The 25,585-nt window shown below is 48.0% G+C and overlaps 1 protein-coding gene across 3 annotated transcripts in view; it reads left to right on the top strand.

The window, feature by feature from the left end:
• The window catches only part of SLC24A3 (solute carrier family 24 member 3), a 458,948-nt gene that overhangs the window by 338,190 nt on the left and 95,173 nt on the right, over positions 1-25,585 (top strand). For all 3 annotated transcript variants that reach the window (XM_008517772.2, XM_008517773.2, XM_070589502.1), the window contains one exon: positions 232-335. In XM_008517772.2, the coding sequence (XP_008515994.2) occupies positions 232-335 (104 nt within the window). The remainder of the gene's footprint in view (positions 1-231; positions 336-25,585) is intronic.

The following is a 25,585-nucleotide window of genomic DNA, read 5'->3' as shown; positions in this document are numbered from 1 at the left end:
GCTATAGTTGCTGTTGCTATTTCATTAAAGTGATGCTTTTACTTTGCATGAAGGTGCCAATGCTGCAGTGGGACAGTTTCCCCAGTGCAGATGAGAAAGCTCTCTCCAGTCCTTGGCTGTTTCCTGCTGATCTTGAGAAGTGTGGAACTTAGCGCCTGTGAAAGCTCCCCGCACCCACCTTGGAATGCAGCTGGCCACAATGGCCAGGCTGACACTGGGTCTGTGTTTCAGGCGTCTTCATCACCAAGGGCGACGTGGGAGTAGGGACCATCGTGGGCTCAGCAGTATTCAATATCCTGTGTATCATCGGTGTCTGTGGGCTCTTCGCCGGGCAGGTAAGAGTGACGGCAGAATGTGGCATCTGGGGAGTGGCGGCGTGGAGGTGGGGCAGGGGCCTGTCTGGCAGGAGCACAGCCAGCGTGGGGCCCGTGGGCTGGGGTCACGGTGCCATGGGATCTCACAGCCCGGGAGGCTGACCCAACTGGAACTGGAAGTTGTCAGGCACCGCTATTTGGTCTCCATGTTGGTGGCATGCAGAGTAGCCTGGTCCACGTGAGCCATCAACCAGCCTGAAGATGCAGGCTAGGAATCTGAAGGTGTCGCCTTCATTTCGATGTGTTACTGATCTGAACTGGAATGACCTATAACAATTTTAGGTATGCTTTTCCTCAGTGGAAAGAGAGTAAATAAAGGAGAGAGAGACAAGAAATGACACAGATTTCTTTCTGCTAAAAACAGTTTGGAGTTGTCACAGTTTAAGACCCAATCCTTCCTTTTCTACAGTGATCAAGCATTTTTCTTACATGTTCCCTTTAGCTTGTTTTTGGTTCATGAGGGTCTTTGCGTGCCTGTATTTTATCTGTGGAGACTATCCCACTGCCAAGGGGTATCATGGGTCCGTGTCCTTTATGAATGCTGGTGTCTGTTTTGGAAAGTCATGGGAAGACACCTGGAAGTCGCCGAGTGTGAGGCTGCCTGGCAGCCTGGACGTTACAGGGCACCCAAGGGTCTGCAGCCATCCTGTTGGCTCTGATGTCCTAGTTCCCTCATAGGAATTTATTCAGAAACAACGTGATCCTGAGCTCTCTGTCCAATCATCCAGGGCTCTGAGTGTCTTCTAGGAAAAGTGACTTCTCAAAGCTTGTTGACGGCACTCCACTTGCAGTATCGAGGAAGCTGGGGATCCTAACCAGCTCCCTCCCTGTGGAGGAGGCAGGGGCCTGCTGCAAGCGGTGGGTTGGTTTGGAAGGCTGAGGAAAGCTCCTGTGAACCCTCCCCCACATCCTTTCCCAGCCCCTCCGTCATTCAGTCCTCCGGCAGGGGCCCCTGATGCCGCCCGTCTCTCTGAGGCTGACTAGAGTTTCTCAGGCAGGACGCGCTTGGGCACCCAGTGCTGTTCCCCACTGCCCACTTTTTACTTCCATGATCTTCATGCCTATCGATTTGTCCAGGTTACCTGCTGGGTTCGTTGCTTCTGGGTGACAGGCAGAGGGACACCTGATCTCATCAGGAATAGGCTCCAGAGCCCACAGGTGGACGGTTACTTCCGAGAAGAGGCTCCTGGACAGCTGCGTCCATACGTGGGGGTTGAGTTCTGCCCCACTTGCTAGACTGAATGTTTTCTTTTTTCTCACCCTTTTGGTCCCTCATCTCTTTCTTAGATTTTGTGGACCCATGATACGGTGTTTTTTAGATCTCCTATAAATGCGGTTAGTACCAAAAAAAGAAAAAAAGAAATGAGTGTCTGTCTTTGCCTTTGGCGCTATTTGCACTTCCCAGGCTCTCGTCTCTGTTGGCTTCTCGTTGTCTTCCAGAGATGAACAGGCACATCCTGCAGAAGAGCTGTTGCTGTTAGCTCTCTCTTAATTAGCATTGTCACCATTAGCAGTATGATTATTAGCCTGGCCATTATCAGTGTTGTCATTAGTTCAGTCATTTGTACCTGAAGCTTGATGCAAAGGCAACCCTAAAGAGGGAGAAATGATGTAAAGAAATGAAACAAATGACTGGGAAACACTAGTAAATGCCATGCAACTAATTACATATGAAGTGGCTTGAATGCTTTTGGATTTCATAATTTATTAGCAATGCAATTAATCACTGGCTTGGTTAGAACAGCTGCATTAAAGACAAATTGCTTCCTGAACTTTACCAAGTGCTGCCATCAGTCACTCTACCTCCTCTGGAAGGTCTTTGCCGAGTTCATGTCACGACTCTGAATGATCGTGGAGAAAGGTACCCCCCATGATGATGTTAGAAGTAGCCCACGTGATGTTTCTGGGGGCCAGCCCTGCTTTCTGTCTTTCCTTGTCCCGTGCCCACTTGGAGAGTTCCAAAGCCATCCAGCTCTCTTCTTCAGGGCTTTGTAGAATCCATGAAGTCTTTGCAGAGGGAGAAAAATGATGTTTTGGAAAGAACATGAGCCCAGGAATCAGACTGGCCTGGGCTTGAGTCCTGACTCTGCCATTTGCTGGCTGTGGAGCCTTGGGGGAAGTCCTTCATCTCCCTCAGCCTGGAGTGGGTATAAGCGCACCTGCCTCCCACGTCACCGGCGGGATGAAACATAAGTGTTCAGCATTAAACAGCACCTGGCCCACGTCGTACGTGCTCAGTAAAGTTAGACATAATTATCAGCTCTCAGAAGAATAACGATCCCTGGGATCCTCCTCTCCAAATTCTACCCTAGGCTGCTGTGATCATTTGACCAAACAGTTGGTAGAACTCACTCGCTAATAGTAGGACGGCTGCAGGATGCCCAGTGTGGAGGCAAGGGAGGGTCGGGGAGGTCTTCTAAGTGAAAATCAAAGTAGGGAAGTGTTGATAGAAGGATGATCTCGGGGGACTGGTCCTTGCCTCTGCGCTGTCTGATCAGTGGGCGGAAAAGAAAGATCAGTAAGAAATGCACGCTGCCTTAAATCTTGAGAAGCCGTCCCAGGGCGGTGGAGCCGGAGCAGTGTAACATTATAGCAGAGGGTGGATATTGGGAACTGAACTGATTAATAAATCCAATCATGGCTCTCACTTAGCATTGTTATTTATGTCGCTCCGCACTTTCCTTTGGCTGGAGAATTACCAGCGAGTGCCGGTGGGCCTCTCTCGAATGTGTTCCGGCGTGAAGGGCTGCTCGTGACCAAGTCTGTTACCCATCTGAAATTAAAGTAATTAAGCCACAAGGTTTGAGTTCCTGTCTCAATTAGGGTTTTGATGAATTCGAGGTAATTAAACGTCTGCGGTATTTGCAGTCTGCAGACAGACCTGGGCTTTGGTGCTCGCCTAAGGTGCTTTGGGGAGTTTTATGGGACAAGAAGGAAATTGCTTCTTACAAAGTGGCTTATCTAGTGCTTCTTGGCATGCCTGCAGGACGTTTACAGGCTGTGGCCCTACAAGTTTCCTTTATTTAAAAACAAAAAATAAAAAGAATGAAGTGAGAATATCAAGCTCTAATGCAACTTGCTAATGTATTTCGGATATTGTATTGAAAGAACTTCATGCCAGTTCTGTAAGACATCATACCGATTATTTAAATCCTCCATCCAGAGCACGTTAAGCTTTAAAGACATAACCACAAACAGAGAGTAAATAGTGTGACCACGTCCCGGATTAGGACTTTCGTATCCCGGTTATTACAGGCCGGCAGACAACTCCAGTTTGTATTGAAGAGCTCCAACACCAGCGCTCCTGGCATCCTCCGCATGTGCCTGACGTGCTCTGGCGAGGTGCATCTAATCTCAGCTGGGTTTGCCTCTCCTCAAATAACCGCCTGTGCATGCTGGCCCCTTTACACAAACCCGAGCAGCCCCCAGAGCTTACACACCTGCATTGAAACCTGCCTTGGATGGGGTTTCCCCAGAAGGAGACTATAAGCAGCGATTCAAGCTCCAGTAGTTTATCTAACGGGTGATCCCAGGGCATGCCAGCCGGGGAGTGGAGCAGTGAGTCAGGGAAGAGAACAAGCAAGCTACCGCTGAGGGCCGCTGGGATTTACTCCTTCTAGGGGAACTGGGAGGTGGTGTAGAACGTGGCCCCCAGGTTACCTCACCCAAGGGGAAGAGAGCTGGGGTGTTTACCCAACAACCTCCACCAACTGTTGGTTAAGGTTGTTCCTAAAGGACGTTCCAGCTTGCCAGGCATAGGTAGGATGGACTTGGGGCCCAGAGAAAATCTCCAAGCAGAGAGACATAGGGGCTGGCCCTTGGAAGGAGGTAAAAGTGAGGAGCCATGTGTGGGACCATAGAGTGTTTGCTGCAAACTCAAGACTAAGTTTTTAAAAATAAGCTACCTGGTGGGTCCCGCCTCCACCTCCCTTGGATGAAACAAGCATTAGTACTAGGCTGACTATTAAGAGTTCAGGGCCAGGACATCTTGCATTTAGGGAATTTCCTCTACTGTGAAAAATAACAGCTACCATTCTAGGAGCTTTCTGCTTCCAATTAGGACGCAGACGACCTTAGCTCCCGTGGGAGCACCGAAAAAAATCTGGCTAATATAAAAATCATTCTTATATGTGGCTCTATCAAAGAATGGAGACGGGAAAGGCTTGATGAACTGATTTCCAGAGAGAGGAGCCCTTGGTAAGTGAGCGGTGACCCTGGCAGGTCTGAGCGCAGGGAGAGCAGAGGCTGCCCAAGACCCAGAACCTCGCAGGGTGGAGACGGAGCCCGCTGATTGCAGGCAGTGGTAGAGCGAGATGGGATGTGTTGTGGTCAGAGAGACTAGGACGGGCAATGGTACTTTGTTCTGCACAGCAGTCTTTTCCACCCCACTCCAAATCTGCTGAGCAAAAGGGGAATGAAGGCAGGACTGGTAAGCAGAGAGCAATCACCCCATCTGCCCCAGCTCCCACATTCTCCCGATACCTGCAATTGAGGAGTCCATGGGCTTACATGGAACCCCAGACCAAATCCTGGTAAGAAGTAGGAGCCTAGCCCGTCCTTGGGACGCTGGGTGTGGGCTGAGCTGACCAGAGGTGGGCGCAGCTCAGTCTCCATCAAAGGAACCCGGCTGACTTCCGAATCGTCACCTCCTCACTTAGCCAACAGAAAGAGCAGAATGTGAATTTCCCAGAGAAAAGAGCGTTCTTCAGTTCTTACTCTTTTTCTACATGTGATTTCCAGGATGCAATAATAAATTACAAAACCTATGAAGAGGCAGGAATAAGACTCATAATCATAAGGAAACAGCAGCAGAAGCCAACCTCAGATGATCCAGATGTAAGAATTACAGAAGAGAATTTAAAATGTCTGTAGTAAATAAAGATGGGAAGAATAAATGAATGGATGGATAATTTCAGCAGAGAAGTGGAAAAAATAAGAAAACCAGATAGAAACTACATATCAAAAAAAAAAACCCCCACAAACCAGCTATCATTTTGTAAGCTTCTCCAGGGTGCTGGCATTGCACTAGACACTTTATGAATATTCATAGAAACACACCCACTGAGTTTTAAGATAGTATTTTCCTCATTTACAGACAAGGAAATGGGTCTCTGGGCAGGAGGGCTACCGTGGGGTGGATAAGCCTGGATTTGAGTCCACATCTGCTGACTGTAAACTCCATTCTCCCTCCTCATGGGGAACCTAGCATTTAAAAGTCTCCAGGTGTTCTACTGCGTTCTCATGATTAGCCTCAGCTTTTAGGTATTTGTTGGATGTTTTGAGTGTAGAAGGAGCTGGGGGCAGTGCAAAGAATGGGCACATCAGCACACGGTGGTGACCAGAGATCGGGGATAGGTGGACTCTGCGCAACCATGCTGGGCTAGAAACTTCTTTCACGATCAGATGACGTCGTCCCATGCTAGGCTTTCACTAGCATGGTGAAATGCTAGTGAGGTGGAGGATTCAGGATAATAAACAAGTGAGAGACCCACAGACCACCCAGTTTACCCTGTACACCTTGAGTTCTGGCCTCCTGTTCCCCAGACAGAACCTAGAACATCTCTTATCATGTTCCAATTCTGAGAAGCATCCCGATTCCCTGAGAGGCTGGGGACTGAGGACAGGCGAGGCCCAAAACCGCACACCACTAGTTGCCAAACCTAAAATAGGGTCTGAAGCCCTGCCACTCACCCTCGAGAGGGAAGTGAAAGTGCAAGGAGGAGAAGCAGCGTCCATGGAGACTGGAGGAGCAGGTGCAGGGGGAGTCCTCGCCCGGGAAGCAAGACGCTTTAATACTGGGCCCCGTGGGGAGCGGGAGGGAAGAATTCATGGTGCAGGAGTAGACCACGGCCAGGGGCAGGTCCCTGGAGTGCTCACTGAGTTCTATCACATTCCAGTAAAATGTAGTTTGTCCCCGTGTCATCTGCAGGCCACCTGCCTCAGGAAGACCTTGCTAGAAGGCGTGTCCCCGGCCCTAGGCCAGACCGAGTCAGAAGAGCAGCTGTACCTGCTTGAGCCCCATCTGCAGGCTCAGCTCTGCTCGGATTCTTGGACAGCTCGGCCGTGAGCAGGAGCAGCCCTCCCTGGGCAGCGGGCCCAGGCAGCACACAGTCCCCCTTGTGCCCCAGTCCTCTAACTGGCTGTCTGCCTGAGGCTGTCTTGCTCACTGTCCACTGGGAATTCTTTTCCCTGGCCGTTCTCCCTTGCCCCCGCAAGGCCAGGTCCTGACAGGTCCTGATCTTCCCGTGACAGACACTGTAGTTCCCGGCCCAGAGCTCCATTAAGGTCACCCACCCAGCTTGGCACTGCTCCATCTCCTTAGCCTCTGCCTCCTCATCTCAGATCTCTGTTAGCTTTGACTTTGGCTCACGGCACTTGTTTCTAGTTTGTTCTACCTCGTTGAAATGATCTCCAGAAATCAGATCCATTCTCGGACCCACATCTTAGATTAGTTAAGAGGCTTTCAGGTAACAAAAAACTGGCTTCTTAAATAAGGAGAATTTATTGATGGCTCTGAAAAATACAGAAGAAAATGTACATCAGGCATGGTTTGATCAGGGCTCCACCCCATTTTCAGTGATTCTTTTGTCACTAATCTCTTCTGACTCCTTCCTCAGAATAGTTTTCCTTCACGGCAAAAAAATGGCTGTAGCAGTTTTAGGCCTTATACGCACATACACACTGACAAGAAAAGAGAAAGAGAATGTCTCTCCAGCGACCCCACCTTTCATCCCCAACCTGGCATCATCAAACAAAAATCTGATTGGGCCAACTAAGGTCAGCTGACCATCCCTGAGCCAATCACTGTGAAAGGAGCTAGACTTACTCAGTTGGCTGTTAGTCAGGAACCACCCACTCATTCCCTCCACCCCAGAGGTAAGAATGTGATCAGTTCCACCCCAAATAGGCAGCTTTTGGTCCCTGGTTATCATACAGATAAACAACAAGACAAAGCCTGTGCAGTATTGTGTGCTGCTGTGATGGCTGCTTTCCCTGGGGGGTGTAACACACGCAATAAAATGCACAGATCAGTCACAGGTCTTTGTATGGACATAGGCTTTTATTTCTTTTGGGTGAATAATACAGCAGTGGGATTGCTGGGTTATATAGTGAGTATGTTTGTGAGAAACTGCCAACAGTTTTTCAAAGTGGCTGAACCCTTTCGTATTTGCATTAATAATATGTGAGATTCCAGCTGTTCTGCATCATCAGCACTTGGTGTTATCAGTTTTGTTTTGTTTTCTTTTAATCTTATCCATTCTGGTGAGTATGAACGGCTCCTCATTGTGGTTTTAATTTGCATTTCCCTGACCAGTCATGATGTTGAGCATGTTTTCACGTGCTTACTTGTCATCCATGCATTTTCTCTGGTTGGAGAGTCTGATCACATTTTTGCCCATTTTTTCATTGGGGTTTTTGTCCTCTTAATTCCATTGTCAATGTGTTCTCCAAACCATTACCCTTGACCAATCCCTCTGCGTTATTCTGTCCAATTCATTTCCACTTCTGAATCCATGGAGAGTAGGGCTCTTAGAAATGACTTACACTGGTCATGGAAATGTTTTATTAGGGTTGTTTCTTACATTTGAGTTTTCAAGAGAGGTACTCAGAAACAGCGCTCTTGATTGTGTGGGAGGAAATGAAGAGGTCACATTCCTTCATCCGACAAACCTGGATGCAGCATCACTGAGGTCTGAAGTTCTTCCTTCTAGAAATGTGAGGAGGAGCGTAGGAGTCCCTGGCAGCTGGGGATGAACACTCCTTCCGTGTAATTAAGTCTCACGTTGCTCCTTGGAAATGAGTTGAGGGGATGGAGTTTCAAGGCACCGTCTGCGTCCTTGGAAAGGCTGTCCTCAGTGCTGGCGAACTTTCAGGGTACAAGGAGCCCAGGATCTTCAGCGATTGCAGCTGAGCACCATCCCAAGAAGAGAGTTCATCTTTGGGCCCAAATGGCATTTTCATGACCATGCCCGACTGGGCACAATGTCACCCATGCTGCCCCCTATTGCAGCCGGGCCCTCTCCCCCCACAAGTAGCTGAACCTGCAGTGAAGAGTGACTGTCATGGAGGCAAAAGCCTGTGTGGCTGCGGATGCTCGTTTTATTTATTATTCCTCGTTAACAAGCACGTGTCTGGTTCTTGCCCTGAGTCAGCACTGTTCTCACAGCCTTAGGTACATTCACTTGTTTGATCCCCACAATAACACTCTGAGGAGGATGCTGTTTTTACAGAAGAAGAAACTGAGGCTCTGAGAGATTAAGTAACGTGTCCATCACAGAACCAGTTAAGTCAAGAGGCTTTTAGGGCTCAGGGGTCCAGCCAGCAGCACAGAAATGGTCAGTTCTCCCTGAAGCCCAGCTCAGAGTTGAGTCCGACCCAAGGCCTTGTACATCAGTGCCTTCCAGAGTATGGCCGTCCTCCCATTCCTTCACACTCAGCGCCTGCCCATCACCGTAGAACCCCCCTCACGGAGCAGGCCGAGGGCGTGATGGGGTGGAAAGGGGAGCCCTCAGTGCCTCTTTCACCCGCAGCTGGGATGTGTTTATGGTGTCTGCCGAGCTTACCTTCCTCTGGCTTCCTGGGCCCCACACGTCCACTTCTGGGCTCCACAGAAGCTGTCAGAGGGGCCCAGGCACCCCAGCACTTGGCAGGAGACCCCTCACCTCCACACCTGCCCTTTATTCACAGGCAGAGCCTGCAGACAAAACTAAGGGAGGTGAAGAATTCCAGTCCTGGCCTTCTAACTCCACCCCAGGCAAAGTCACTGGAAAGATTCCTTGATAAAAGAGAACCTAGAATGTTAGCAGGTCATGAAAGTGCATATGCAGCAGGACAAAGAAGGCTGCTACCATCTCTTCCGTCAGCCCAGTGTCCGCCAGAGTGCCCCCGGCCTGGCCTCTTGTTGCCCCACATTCACAGGGCTCTGCATGGGCTGTGACAGAGCAGACCAGATTTCGTGCCTTGGGTCTGAGCAGCTGTGGTCAAAGTGTCCGTGCCTGAGCCAGAGCCAGCACGTGAGGCCTGAGGCTGCCCCGACTTAAAATCACAAGCCTGTCTCTGCACGATAATGTTAATTAAAGGTGGTTTGTCTCTTCGTGTTGTCCTCTGTGACTTTAAAGCCAGGGTCATGATCCGCACTGGTGTTCTGGGGGAGATGTTGATTATGTTCCTTCTTGGGGCAGGAAGTTCATTTCTTGATTCAACAAGTGTTTGCTGAGGACTTACCACGTACCAGGCACTATTCTAGAGGCTGGAGGGACACCAGCAAAACAGTTACATTCTAGCAGTGGGCTGTGGGATGTCGCATACCTAGCAAAGATAATAAATTGAGAGACCAGATAGAGAGAGAGAGAGTATGAGATTGTGGGATGGTGAGATAGGGAGATGACATATGTGCCAGGTGGTGGTCACTGCTGTGAAGGAAAATAAAGCGAGGCAGGGCTCCCAGAGAGCCGGGGGAGAAGAGTTACTGATTTATAAAGCGTTTCCAGGGAAGGGACTTCTGCAAGAGTTGATAGTTTAACAGAGTGAGAAAATACTGCTAAATTCCCTTCCATGAAGAAAATGGCACCATCTAAAACGAAGATTCCAGTTCCAGGCACTGTTTTGAACAACTGAGTCTCTCTGAGCAGAGGGAATGTGTCACCCAAGCAGATAGACAGCCGCTGTCCCCGGGGAAACTGTGCAAACCTCACAAGCTGGAATAAGAAAACAGCAATGCCTCGGGCGACAGGAAGAGGCATGCTCAGTGAGCACCCTATCCCCAGCAACGATGGAATGCAGGAGGGGGCTACAGAGCATAGGGAATCCCCCTCCTGCCAGGAGACAGTCGCGGTGTGAGGCTGTGAACTCCTGAGAGCTCATCCTGTCTCCACTGTTTCCCACTGTTTCTGCAGCACCAGGAGTATGGCCTGCATGTGGGAGGGGCTCAGTCCATCTTTGATAATGACTGACACTGGGGAGGGGAGGGTTGATCGTGGCATCAGAGCTAGAGTTCACAGTACCCCACAGCCTGGCACAGACTTGCTCAGGAACTATTTGACGGGAGCCTGGGGGGGTTAGACAATGTATGGGTGAATGTCCCAACTTGCCACCAGATGCCCCAAAGACAAGGTGGGTTGAAATAGCGGAAAGTCTTTGGGCAGAACTTGAGACGTAGTCATGAAACGGAATTATTGGTTTTACGTGGCTTTCCATTCAGTGCCTATTATGTGCAGGCACAGAGCGTACAGAGGTGAACAAGATAGGAAAGTTCCTGCCCTCCTTGAGCTCATGGACCAGTGGGGAAACAGGCAAAGAGCACGGAAACCAACGAATGATCAAATAATAGTACAAAGAAAACGTCCTTGAAGGAAAAGTATAGGGCAGTGGGATGGAGGATGACTGGTGGGGAAGGTAGAGGAAGCAGCTTTAGGGAGGGCGGTCAGGGAAAGTGTCCCAAATCAGGAAGGCAACTCTGCATAGGAAGATTTGGGGAAGAAAGTTCTAGGTGGAAAGAGTAGTGGGTGTTCAGACAGGAACAAACATGGTGTGCTTGAAGGTCAGAAGAAAGGCCAGTCTGGAGCCTAGTGAAAAAGGGAGAGTGTGGCCAAGAGAGAGCTCTGGTGGGGGCAGATCATGCTGGGGATTTGGGTGCAATGGGAAGCCACTGGAGAGTTTTAAGCTGTAGAGTACAAATACCTGATTTATACTTTGGGAAATTCCTTCCAACTACTCTGTGGAAAAAGGTTTTCTATGGTGACAAGATGGTGGCAGGGAAACGAGTTAGGAAGTCTGTGGTGACGCATGAGTTGAACTCTGGGAATAAAGATAGTGAGAAGTGGTTGTTGGATTTAGAAGATTTTTGGAGGTAATACCAAGAGGATTTGCTAATGAATTGGAAAGGAGGGTGAGAGAATGAGGTAAATCAGGGGAGACTCCGGGGATTTTGTGTTGAGCAATGTAGATGGGTCCTGACTACACAAATGAGCACCAGCTGGTCATGAGAAATTATGAGAGCTTGTTTTCAGAGAATAGCCAGTGTATTATCTAACATATTCTGAAGTCTACCATGGTGTGTCAGATCCAGAAACTTGGTAGGGTCACTGAAATATATTGCGTGATTTTATTTTTTTAATTGAAAGTTCAGTCAGCCATCCGTAACTCACCGACCACTTTGCTGGGCAGCTTTTGTCGCTGAGAGCCCTGCTTAACCCTACTGAGCAGCCCAGCCAACTCTCTTCTGGAGCCACTACGACCGTGGTGTTATTGCTTGTGGTGAAAGCCCTGATTAGCTCCTTCTAGGACCTCAGATACGGTGGTGACACCTGAGTCCTGGACAGCGCTCCCATCTTGTGTCAACCACAGTCTTCGTGAATTTACACTTGGCACCTAGGAGCTCCACAGACCACTGGAGTCATGATTTTGCATATGGGGAAGCTGGGTAAGAACAGTTGAAATCCACAGCATTTACTATGGTGTTGCCTGACCCAACATCCTCTCTGTCATCTCCCCTCCTCCTCTTCCCCCGCCTACCCTAGACCCAGATAGAGCTGGGGTGTTGTGTCAGATCACAACAGGCTGCAGTACCATGGGGTGTCTTTATTCCAGGTTCTCAGAGTTCCTGACAAGCCGCGTCTCTACTTGCGGAGGGACTCAGTCTGTAATTTTAAGATGGAGAAGCAACCAGTTTTAAAAGGGAAGGCAACCAAGGAAAATTTTGTGAGTTTTCTCTTAATATAACAAAACGCTTTTCTAGTACTCTCTTATTTATTCCAGGCCAATCTCCTTTTATTCGTGTGAAGTAAGACATTTATACCCTCCTGATTCAGCTGCTCTTTCCTGCAGGGGAAATATAACTCTGCATTTAAATAGAAACCTTAAAACTGGACCTGAGCCTGAATTTCCAAGTAAAAAAGAAACAAATGCCATTAACCTTTCCAAATGGGGTGCAGATCATTTGGGGTGTGAGAGCTCCTGTACCAAACGTCTGACTTTTGCAGGCAAAGTAAGATGGAGCAGCAGTTGGCCTGGAGCTCTCCCTCCCTGTTTCCCTGGATTACCAGAGCTACGACCCCCCAGGAGGTGGGAAAGAAAGTGGCCTCAGTGTGCTTTATTTGTGATTTTTTTCCCCAAGATGAAACTGTGGCTGCAGTTGGGGCATGGAAAATTAGAATTAGGGTACTTGATACGGTAGCCAGCAGCTGGGAGACCCAAGGGCTAGGTGCAGCTGTTGGACAGCATTAGAGCCCTGGTCTCCATCACTGTAAGATCTTAGTCGTTACACAGTAAACCTTATTTTTCCCACTCTCTTGCTCTGTCTTTGATCACTGCAACATGCAGCTTCTAAAAACATGGGTCTCAGGCTCCCCAAAGCATCTTGCTTTTTTTCCCTTTTTGTTTTTTTAACAATGTATAATATTCTTTTGGTCCCAGTTATCATCTATTTTTATTTTAAATTAAAGACAGTTTTAGTATTAATACCTAATCTTCATTGGGATCGCTGCTGAGTTATTACAAAATTATATATATTAATTCATTTAATCTTTATATCAACCCTGTGAGGTAGGTATTGTTTTTCTCATTTTATAGATGAGAAAATAGAGCTCAGAGAGGGAGATGGAGAAACTCGCCCAGACCACATACCCAGGAATAGCAGAGTTGGGATTTGGAACTAGGCAGTCCTGTTCTAGAATTTGTATCCTCAATCTCTGTGGGACACTATGAGCCAAGGGAGCAAAACAACGCCAAGGGGCCTCCCATGGTGGAAGGTTGTAGAGAACATGTCTCGACTGAAGGAAGAGGCCGTCCTAGACTGTCAGACAGCTTCTCTCTCTGGTCTCAGAGGCCACGCGCATGGGGTGTCCTTGAGCCTTTTTCTGTTAGAACCTTTTATAGGAGGTTCTGAGACTGGCGACCCAGGGCGTTGGTTGTCTCTTAGTGAGAAACAAGAGGATGTCTCCTTTTAGAAACGAAGACTCCCTCTGTTCTGAGCTATATTTACACGTGCCCTGATATGGAGGGTATTGAAATGTGGTATGGGACTAAATGGATTGTAAGGCTCTTTCTAACACTAATCAGTGTGGTGCTGTGACCTTCCATGGCATCAGGCACAGAGGGCTCGCCTTTCCACTGTTCCGTGTTGACTAGAGCTACCCCTGAGCCCCTGATTGACTTGTCCAGCCTGTTCTGCCCTCTGTCTCTATTCTCTCTTTAGGAGAGTGAACTCTGTTTCAGGGACAAGGAGGAAAGATTGAAAGAGGGACAGCCCGGTGGGTTCTTCTATTGACCCAGGGAGGCAAAGCTCAGGGTCCCTGGTGAAATGTTCAGTTTCCTTTTTGGAAACATGTTCTGGAGCCCTTGGGCAGCTTGGTTTTGCTCATACTACCTGGAAAGGTCCAGGGGCCAAGTTGAAGGCCCAGGGGTATCTTCTGAGGGAAAGCCTCAGTTCCCGCACAAGGTGATGATTCGCACAACTTCTGCACAAAGTTGGGGTGGAAAACCTGCTGTTTTTACCCAAGCAGTGGGTTCATCTCCCAACCGTCTCAGCCTCTCCTTGCCCCCAACTCCAGCCTCCAGACCCTGCCAGCACCACCCAGGTGAACCCCAAGGATGATTTAGAAGCAAAAGGATCCTTGTGAATAATCAAGTCTCTGGGCCTGACTTGGCCAGAGTTGGGGTTGACCTTACGGAGTCCCAGCCCTGGGCTTAAGTTCCGTAGGGTTTTGGTCTGAGCACTCCTTGCCACACCACAGCATCTGCCCACTGAACATCCCAACTGTTGGGCCAGACAACTTGGTGGGGGATGATGGTGTGTCTGATGTTTTACATCTCCAACTTTGTGTTCCATAATTTCTCTCCTTTTCCAAAGGAAAGAGATTGGTGCGGAAGAGGGGTCCATAATGGATGTTTCTGAGGTTGTCTGCTTGCTTTTGGTGCTCATGTATCGAGTGAGTTCCATCAGAGATGGAATTAATGGACTCCACAAATAGTCTAGAATGACTTCGTATTTGTGACCCAATCCTCTGGGGGTCTGAGTACCTGTTGGCCTATGGGCTGGCCATCATCAAACCACTTAGCCATTGTTTGAAAGCAGGAAGTCCTTTCTCCATCAAAAGAAAGAAGAGGCTTCCTGGAGCTTTCAGAGTTTGACTACATATTTTCCCTTTAGTTCTTTTCTTATTCATTAAATTGTTCATTTTGGAATTAAACGTGCTATTGCTGGCCTTGGAGCCATGTGTGCACGTAATCCAGAAAACTGCTGTGAATTCCTGGGGTACCAGCTGCTGCTGTCCTTGTGCCCCACTCAGACCCAGCCTGGTGCGCAAGAGAGCAGCTGAGCCTTTGTCCCTGTCATTTCTGGGTCTGCCCTGCTCCATCATTCCAGGTCTGTGTTAAGGATTTCCAAGGAGGGTCTGGGACTCCAGTGGCCGTTATTCCATGAGGGACAGCAGAGGTCTTTGCAAGCCCCAGACTGCACCCGTGTGGTCCAATCACTGAGTCAGTGAGTGTTTACTGAGTAATAGTTGTGGTGCTTGGGGAGATGATGGTGACCAAGTCAGGACAGGCCCCTGAGCTCTCCCGTTGCTGATATTCTAGTAGGGGAAGACAGGCTGTAAACAAGTACATGATAAATCAACAAGGTAACTTCAGATAGAAGGAGTCTGAAGAGACTAAAACAGGGTAATGTTAGTGACAAGCAGGGAGTAAAGGGCTGCAATGGGACCACGGCAGATGGAGCAGAGAACAAAGGCTTCTTTGGGGCTGAGACCTGACTGGTGAGAAGGAGCAGCCATGTGAAGAGCTAGAACATCCAGGCAATGAATTGCCGTGCAAAGGCTCTGAGGCAGAAACAAAGGGGCAGGTTAGAGGAGCAGAAAGAAAGCCAGTGCTGCCTGAGAGCAGGGCCCTGGGGGGAACAGTGGGGGCCAGGCAGGGCTGGCAGTGGGTTCCTGAAGGCCCTGCTGAGGGGGTTGCCTGCAATCAAGACAATGTTCTAGGGAAACACTTGAGGGTGTTTTCCCTGGGGAGATGTCACAGAGAGTAGAAAGCAGTCCTAAATCCTGGTGTTAACCTAGCTCTCTCAAGATGTTCAATGGTTCTAAACCAGCTGAATGCCATATGGGCCACATCTCTGACATGACCCTGGCGTGAGTCTCCACCACAGCTGTCGATGCCTTGGATGTTGGCTCAAACCCCAATTGCTGGCTCTGAGGAACTCCCCCAGTTACCTTCCGCACCCACTCATCTCTGAACAGCTCTGTGTCCTCCATTCAGACACCCCCTTCCCTCAGCCTGTGTTCCATTCCTGAAAGATTATGCCATCCGTTCACCTTAACCATGTTCTCATTGTTTTATTCTAAATCGCATCTTTTTTTCTTTCCAATTCTCAGCGTTCTCCCCTTTCAGGGGACCATTTTGATTAGCTGGTCCCAGGCTCTCGGATTTGCCACCCCCATTCTGGGAAGTGTTCTCCCTCCCACCACCGTATTGTAACACTTGGTCTGACCAAGGTTTATGCTATTTCCAGGTACAAGAGTTAAACTGGGAAGTCAAGTTTGGGTGCTGAAATATTGGAATTTGGTTGGGCAGTCTGGTGGTTTTTTACAGACAACAGATTGGAATATTTGAAACTGGCGCTGTCCACAGAGTGGCTGCTTTGCTCGTTCACCTTCCACAAATAGCCGTCACACAGGTGTTTGTTTCAAGTCGTAATTTGTCAGATTTCTATTAGGGCTGAGCTGCCCCTGCTTCCCAGACTCTGTCCGTGGTGCCTAAACTGAGTGCACTGCACAGTTTTGTCCTCCCCCAGACTAGAGTTGGCCTAAATCCTGGTGAAAGGGGAGCAGGCTTTTGAGAGCTAGGCACTTCACATGTATGTCCTTGCTTATTCCTTATGATCACATTGGGGTAAACCCCATTTGAAAAATGAGGACATCTGACAAATGTGGTAGCCAGCTTCCAAGATTGTGTCTTGTTAATCCCAGCCTCCTGGTATGCAAGCCGTTTTGTTCCCTTCCCGCCCTGAGCAAGGATCATCCATGTAACAAATAGTACATTGTGGAAACGGCAGGGTGTGACTTCTGAGGTTGGCCATAAAAGGCACTATGGCTTCTGCCTCCCTTTCTCTCTCGGATCACTTGCTCTGGGAGAAGGGGCAGCCACATTGTGAGGACACTTAAGCAGCCCTCTGGGGAGGTCTGTGTGGAGAGAAACAGGCCTCTTGCCAACAACATAAAGTCACTAGCAACGTGACTGAGCCACCCTAAGAAGCACTTCCTCCAGCTTCCCTAAGTCATCAGATGATTGTGGCCCCGACCAACGTCTTTATTCCAGCCTGATGAGACCTTGAGCCGGAATGACCCAGTGAAGCCACTTCCAAATTTCCAACCCTCAGAAACTCTGTGAGATAATAAATGTTTATTGTGTCAAGTTGCTAAGTTTGGGAGTAGTCTGTTACACAGCATGAGGTAAAAAATACAGTAAAAGTTACCCCCATTTGACAAATGACAAAGCAGGCTCAGAGATGTAATCAGGGATTTCGAGAAATCAGTCAGTGGCAGAGCAGGGAACCAGCCGCGCGTCTGTGTCACAGAACAGTCTGTGCTCTCACCTCCCTGCACAGCTGCCCGTGGCATGTGACTTTTGACAGGTGAACAGTATCAGGAAGAAGCAACAGATTGTGTTGACTTCATCGCAGTCCTGCAATGGTCTTTGGTTTGAGGAACCCCAAGACAGTTGGAATAGTCACAATGAGTATGAACGTTAGATCAGATTTAATCAAAGCTGCATACTCACCCAGTACAACCACAGCTGTCTGATGTTTAAAGACTTTTACACTCAGTTTATTTCTAGTTCTCTCTCATAATTTTTTTAAATCACTTAAATCCACTGCCTAAATAGTCTGTTTCCAATTAGGACTTCTACTAAACTTTCTCCACAAAGGAGGTTTTTCTTTTTTCTTCTTTTATTTCATATTTTTAATTTTTTTAATAAAAATATAGCCTTGGTGCTAGAATTTAATAGCAATGTATGAGTTTCTGAAGCTGACGTCAACTGAGTCTTATGATTTTAGCAATTTATATTGGCTGCCGTGAAGAGATGAAAGTCCAACCTCACAAGCCTGCCATTTGAATTATGCCCATATTTACTCGTATGGAGCCGTGACATGTGCTGTCTTCTTTTTGAAAAGCTATTCTGTACAGCATAGGCTTTCTGACTTATACCTGCAGGGTCTCCGTTGAGTGACCTGATTTTTCAAGGTCTTCCCCAGCAAGTCACAGCCACCAAGTTGTTAAAGCTTTAGTTTTCCCACAATTCAATCTGTTGATCTTGCCAAACCAAGAGAAAACTAGTACAAGCTATTTGCTTTGAAAAAGAAAAAGAAAATTTTATCTATCAAGCTGCTTTCTTTCCAGCTCCTCCATTCGCTGGGGTCCAGTGGGACCTGAAGGAAGAGGCTGCCCCTTTCTTGCTCCCCTCACTCCCAACAGCTGTGCCCTCTTGCTGAAGCCAGTTCTGACACCCAGCTTGAAGTCTTACCCTGGGAATAGTCTTTCTTAATGCCTGGAATCATGTTTGGGTTAGGCCTCATGACCCCCCGAGCCAGACTTGCTGTTTGGCCGTGGTGAGCGGCCCAGCAAAGGAAAGTTGGCCAAACTAGCCAGCCTCCCACTCTTTCTCTCCCTGAGATAAAGTGGGCCTGTGGGATCATGCCCGGATGTCCAGGCTCAAAGGACTCCTCCCTCTGAAAGTTATTCTTGGGTACAGACGAGGGCGGACTGCCCGCTTAGGTTCCCCGTGAACCTGCTGCTCGCCGCAGAGGTGGACCTGTCCTGTTCTAGTTATGGCTTGCTTAGTGCTTCAGGCCTCCAGCATGGGGAAGGGTGACATCGGTCACTTAAATGAGCTTCTTACAGCAGGGATGATTCTGTTTGAGATTGATTCAGGCAGTGCCCATAGAAGGAATGGCAGCTGGTAGTGATTTTATTTTTCACTCACAGCTCAGAGTGCTTAAAAATTATTTGGTGCTGAAATATGGAAGCACACATTTCTTGTAGGGGATTTAATCTCCATCTCCAGTAAAGCTGTAAGACCCTCACTAAATGTGAGTCTGAACTACTGCTTCGCAAACGATATTCATCTGACTTTGAGGAGTGAATGTTTAGAGCCCAAGGAAGCGTGCTGCCCAGCCTCCTCTCTGCCCACAAATAGAAATAGGAAGTATTTGTGCATCCCTCACATGTAGGAGGGAGATCAAAGGGGCAGGGGGCATGTAGGACTGAGGATGTAGAGGGAAGAAAGTCAGGGAAGGTCACGAACCACAGAAGAATGACCAGGGCAGATGGGTGGACTGATGCTCGAGAGGGAAGTAGCTTGTCCACGCCCAGCTAGTAACTGTCAGCCTGTGAACTGAACTCCAGTGTTGTGCTTCGAGTCCGGCCTGCTTCGGCCGTTTCAGTGTGTATGTGGACAGTGTGGCCAAGCTCTGCCTTATACCTGGTTCATCTGTCCGTCCTGACCCTCTGCAGCACCGCAGGCCCCTTCACGAATTAACGAGGAGCTATGTAGGCATGAAGGAGAGATAGACAAGTTGAGTGCGTCTAGACGGTTATCTTCAAGGAAAGCACCAGAAAGATGAGTCAACTCAAAGATACTCTTTGAGAACTGTAACACATGACTTGCCTCCTTCTTCTGCCTCCACTCCCCAATTGGAACCGATTCTTCAGGCTCCTCAGAAGTCTCTTGCTGGACACAAATCCAGGGAGTTTTCCCACTGGGCATCATTTTCACCTGCTCCACTTTACAAAACGCTTTCTTCCTCCTGAAACCCCTCCCCTCTCACCCTCAAATGACGACATTCCTCCCCCACTGAGCTGCCCTTAGTCCCATCTCTCCTTATATGAGACAGACTCTTGTATTTTATGATTTCAGCGTCCTCCTCTGGACACCCACTCTTCATCCCTGGCCTTCACTTTTCTCCCATCCTCGGGACTTAATTTGTAAATGGGCTCCAGACCTTTCCAACCTGGGTCTTCTGAGACAGACTCCAACTCAAGTTCTAAACCTTAAACTAATCTCTCTGCTCTTTGGCTCACTATCTGTATTAGTCTTGGTTCTCCAGAGAAAAGAATCAATAATATATATATTTAGAGAGAGAGAGAGATTTACTATAAGGAATTGGCTCACACAGTTATGGACGCTAAGAAGTCCCAAGAACTACAGGGTAAGCCAGCAAGCTGGAGACCCCACAAAAGCTGATGGTATGGTTCCAGTCCAAGTCCAAAGGCCTGAGAGCCAGGAGAGCCACTGGTGTAAGTTCCAGTCCAAGGTCAAGTGTAAAGGCAGGAGGCCGAGGGCCTAACCTGAAGACAAGCAGAGAGAAATAATTCTTTCTTCCTCAACCTTTTATTCTATTTGGGCCTTCAACGAATTGGATAAGGCCCACCTACATTGGGGAGGGCACTCTCATCCAGAAATATCCTCGTAGACATACCTAGAACTAATGTCTAACCACCCACCTGGGCACCCCCATGGCCCAGTCACAAGCTGACACATAAAATGAATCATCACACCATCCCACCAGAGTTCTTCAGGTACATTGCGTGCACCCCTTGGTTTCCATCACTTGCGCTTGAAGCCTCAGCCTCATGGCACACTCTCCACATCCAGCCCGCTGTCAAATCTGATCAATTCTTCCATCACGGCATTTCTTGTATCCGTCCCTTCCTTTCAGGTCCATTGACCCATCCAATACAGACCTTCACCTTTGGTCAACTGGACTGCCAAAGCCCCTCACCCCTGTCTTTCTGCCCTTTAGCCCCTTCCTCAAATCCATTTTCACGTTGATTAAGCTTCCTGAACCTCCAATCTGACCTCATCTCTCGCCTGCAAGGCCCACTTTCCGTGGCCACATCCCAGCAGCCATTTCCCATTTCCGCCGTCTTCCACCTCTCCACATTTACAGCAGAGCTGAACTGCTTATTGTGACTGGCCTTCATTTTCTTCCCTCTGTGCAAGTGCTTACACACATGTTGTTCCTCCTAGCTGGAATGTCCTTCATCTCTGTTCACTCCACACCATCTCCCAATTTTGAAATCGCAACTCATTTTTGTTCTTTAAGGCTGTTTTCAATGTCACCTTCTGCAAGAAGCCTTCCTCGATTGCACTGGGGAGACAGAATCGTCTCTTCTTCAAACTCTTGTAGCAGTATATCAGTTTTATTTTGTTATTTGTGTGTGAAGATGAAATTTCTAGAAGACTCTTAAACTTGTCTGTCCAAACTGATCCTTTTGATATTTGCTTCCTTTGGCGATGGTGATATGGGGATAGGATGTAGAGAAAACTACGTAACCATATGAATATTATTTAGCAGTGTAAGATTTAAATATATATTCAAGGCAACATGCAATGTAAAATTACAGGTTGGGAAGTGATTAACTGCCAGTGTACATTTTTCCAGATCCCAATGCATTATTCTACAGAATGAGTTACAGTTGGTCGATGGGATCCATGCCATTGCTGGTGTCTTCTCACGTTAACACACAGAGGTCTAGGAAGAGGCATAACTAAGTCAATAAGTTTTCTTTGCAGATTAGCAACACTAGCTCCATTTTTCAAGTGTGCTTCTGTTGTCTCTGTAGAATCGCCATGTCACAATAACGCTTTAGAAAAGAAGAAGAATGATATTTTTTTCAAGTGGACAAAAATAGAATACAATATATAGTGGAGCCAGGGGTCCTCATTGATCTATGTATAGTATTCATTATCTGAGTCCCTGCTGTTAGCGGGTTGCATAGGGAAGCAGAGTTGTCCAAACACACACTATTCACTAATGAACTGAGCACTTGAGAAAACGGGCCCCACTATACCTCTTTCCCTGCTTAACAGTAACAGTAATCTTCTCACCCGTTACATCAGCCTATTTGTCCAGTTTATGGCCATTTGTTGGATGTTGTAACATCCCATAAAAATGCAAAGTTCATGAAGTTGATGTGTTAGACAATTGCTGTATCCCACATACAAAGACATTAAAAGATGAGGATCTCACAGTTGAGAAAGAAAATAAGATAAGGATGATGACACAGATCCTGTATCCTTCCAAAGAGAATGAGTCGAATATTAAAGGATTAGGACAGAGACTTGGAAGACTTGATGAGACCCTTGAATATTTTCCCTCAAACTCTCTTTATGGCTATGTGGGAAAAGAAAATAGGAAGGAGGAGGGGGAGCTCTTACCTCACGCCCTTCTACTGTTTTATGGGGAAGTTACACCAAAGAGCAACCAACACTTGGTTCCTCCCTTGCTCGTTACAGCAAACAGGGCGTGGTTGCTGTTAGAACATAAATTTTTAAAGAAACATGGGGTTCGTATATTTTGTTTTTCAAGATAAATTCTCAATGCAACCATGTTTTTTACTTATGCAACTTACGCTTGTTTTAAGTATCTTTTTGTTTTAAGAATGTGTCTTTTTACTCTGCCAGCTGTCCCCATGTTTATTATGTTTAAATAATGGAAGAAATTTCTTGCTTTGAAAAAGGACTTTAGATCAGAAATGGTATGGTTCGGGGGGGGTCTCTGAATTCCCATGAGTTGGTGGAGGCAACAACAGTGACTGGAATTTTGTGGTGTTTGCCATCAAACTGAACAAATGGGGCCAGCCCTGGTGGCCTGGTGGTTAAGTTCGGCACACACCACTTGGGCAGCCCAGGTTTGGTTCCTGGGTGCAGACCTACACCACTGATTGGTGAACGTGCTGTGGTTGTGGCCCACATAACAAATAGAGGAAGATTTGCAACAGATGTTAGCTTAGGGAGAATCTTCCTCAGCGGGGGAAAAAAATTGAAAAAGCTTTTGTTGGTCTTGGTTGTAACCATGAATCCTCAATTTATACTCATTGAGTCAATGTGCCAGTGTTGGGTTGCATACCAGGGAACTTGGGGAGAAAACTGCTCATTTGTTTTCCTTATGAGCTGGCTACTGGCCGTCACTCTAATTCCAATGAAATAAAGCTTTTCCTGAAAGTTGGTGCTTTTTTCTTACTCCTTCTTTCCTTTTTCTTCTTTCCTCCTCCTTCGCCCCTTCTTTGTTTTTTTAATTTTTGTTCTGTTTTTTACCAAATATTAATTCGTATACACAGGGATACATTGGAATCCTCTAGCGACTCTCTTCTTCAAGATGTAGGACATCACTCCTGAAATAGACCTGAGAGATGATCTAGCCCACCCTCTCATTTTACAGATGAGAGACTTTGGCTGGAGACTGAAAGATGGAGGTCCCCCTCTCCCATAATCCCCCTTTCCACTCCTTCACAGCTCTAGGCCACGTCCCCCAGGCAGCTGCCTGCCCTGCCTCCTGGTAGGGATGGCCAGGAAGAGGAAGGGCACAGAATCTAGAAACGCCAGATCTTGGAGCCTTTCTCCCCATGTCCAATTTTGTATGCCCCAGAAGTAGACTCTCAGACAAAGATTCAAGAGCAAGTAATTTATTTGGGACTAGATCCCAGGAAACACTAGTGGGGAGTGGGAAAGAGAGACAAAGGAGAGAAAGAAGGCAACAAAGGTGTGCTGTCCAGCAGGTACTGCTGTGGACACCTGGGACTCAGTCCCACAGGGGGACACTGGGAGATGGTAGGGAGCATGCACTTCAGGGTTCTCCCCCGGGGTGAGGGAGTGGGAGTACATACACACCAACTCCCGTTAGTCACTGGTGTTGGGGTGACCCCTGGGGGTGTGACTCCCCGCCACTTCCAGCCTGCCCCATGTGAGGGCAGAGCAGGCTCTGGCAGCCAGAGAACGTTCAGGCAAGGTCGCAGGTGCTGGAATTTCTAAGTCCAGCCTATGTGTGTGGAGACAGTTGATGCTGACTGAATGTGGGCAGGAAACCAGCTGTGTCCTCCACACACCATATCCCAGAAACACCCCACAGAGGGGACCGAGTCCACTCTCCCACTCTCAGGTAGGAAGATGTAAAATTCCTTTTTCAAGAAGGATGGGAGGAAGGGGGAACTAGAACGCATGACAGACCTAAATGTAAGTGACTGTCTTGAGAAGGAAGCCTTTGGGGGAAGTCTCATGCACACAAAAACCCCTGCAAGTTTAATATGTGTGTGGACCAAGTTTGGGACAAAAGATGAATCTCATCCACCTGTCACCACTTAAAACGGAAGATTCTATACTTCTCTGCCTGTTTCTCAGTCTTTAAAGGTGAAGTTCATCACTGATGTGGTTCTGGGACAGAGAGAGGAGAGGAAGTGGCTGTAACCTGTACAGAGATTCTTTGAAAACAGTAATCAATCTGATACATTGACTAAGAGTCCCGATTCCTCAGTCAGGACTCTCTAAGCAGAGTGGCCCATTGATATGTGATTCCTGCCATTTTCATCAGAAAGCCTCTGGGGGAATGGATTTACATGGGGAAGTGCACTGACTGCTGCTGAACCTTTGGTCAAGAACATACCTTCTCTGAAGGCTTCTTTGACCTTCAGGAGTTGGCATAGTTTATTCCTCTTCAGCTGCCCTCCACGAACCAGAACTTCTTTCAAAATGAAAATAATGAGTGGTAGAATCTTACGGTTTCAAAGGGACATTAGAGATTATTCAGTCCAAATTTCCTCCCAGTACAGTACTCCTCGAAGGAGCTCTAGAGCCCACTCAGGTCAGGCTTGTGCACCTTCTCTTCCCTGTAACTGCTCGTCAAAGTCTCAGGGACCCCCAGTAGCTAATCTAATGCTGATGCTCAGCTCTCTCTGACTTGATGTAGTGGCAGCACTTGGCACAGCTGCCCACCCCCTCCCGGCTTCTGGGCTGCACACAGTCCTGGCTCTCCTCTCACCTCCCCGCTGCTCCTTCTCAGTCCCCTTGGTTGGTTTGTCCTCGTCTCTCCACTGGACAGAACACTGGAGTGCTCAGTCTTCTGACCATTTCTCTTTTCTTTCCACACTCACTTGCAGGCTTGGAATACCATCCACGTGCTGATGATTCCAGACCCTTATCCTCAATCACCTACAGGCCACCTCAAATATGTCCAAACCTGGACTCCTGCCTCTTCCCGCAAATCTGCTCCTCCCAAGTCTTATATGTAAATGGTGTCTCCATCTTTCCAGGGGCTGAAACAAACCTTGGAGCATTCTTGGTTGCCTCTATACCCCATATCCCATGTCCAAATTATCAGGAAATCCTGTTGGCTCTACCTCCAGAATACATCCAGAATCCAGCCACTTCTTACCGTCTCCATGGCTGCAACCCTGGCTGAGCCGCCATCGTCCCTCCTCAGAATTGCTGCAGTAGGACCCTGGGTGTCTCCCTGTCCCTTTCCTCATCCCCTAGAGCTCTATGCCCCCTAGAGCAGCCAGAAGGACATTTGAAGGTCTAAGGTGAAACATGTCACCACTCTGTAAGCTCTCCATTAGGGCCGTGTCACACTCAGAGTAAAAGGCAAACAGCAGCTTCCAGAGCCCTCTGGCTTCATCTCCCACAACACCCCTCACCCTCCAGTCTCAGCCTCCCTGCTGTCTCACACACACACACATGCTCCTGCCTTTGGCCTGCTCCCTCTTCCTTCAGGAACACTCCTGCCCTAGACATCCACGCACTGGCTCTCTCACGTCCCTCATGCATTATTCAGATGTCACCATCTCATTAGGTCTTCCGTGGTCATCCTCCTGAAAAGTTCACACACACATCCCCATCCAGAAACCTCAGTCCCCTTTCTCTACTCATTTTTCTCCATAGCGTGTATCATCATAGAACGTGCTGTATTTACTATATATTTATTTATTATACACCTTCCTCCAAATGGGATGTAAGTGTCATGGAGGCAGGCAGGTTCATCACTGTTTCTTCGCACTGTATGCCCATGCTTTAACCATGCTTGGTAGCCATTGGGTGACTGATTGATGGAAGAAAAAACATCACAATCAAGTGTCCCTCCATCCTCAATGGCTTGCCATTCAGTGATGCAGAGCTTACCATTTTGCAAGGTGCTTCTTCTAGGAATTTTTAGAAGACTTCTTTCTTATGGTATTGTGCTCGAATCTCCCTCACACTCCCAGAATGTGTGACAGTTGGTCCCATTTCTGCCTTCTCTGCCGAAACAAAATACATCTCTTCCCTGCTTAATCAGTAGTGAAAGCCAGATCTCAGAGGGACCCTCAGGGTTCACTTCCACCTAGGATGGGAACTGTTCCCTGCCTCTCTCCATTCTGGAACTCTTCTGGAACTTGGCCTGAAGA

The sequence above is a fragment of the Equus przewalskii genome, chromosome 21, assembly GCF_037783145.1.
Source record: "Equus przewalskii isolate Varuska chromosome 21, EquPr2, whole genome shotgun sequence".
In the NCBI taxonomy this organism is placed as follows: domain Eukaryota; kingdom Metazoa; phylum Chordata; class Mammalia; order Perissodactyla; family Equidae; genus Equus; species Equus przewalskii.
This window is presented reverse-complemented; position numbering and strand designations above follow the sequence as displayed.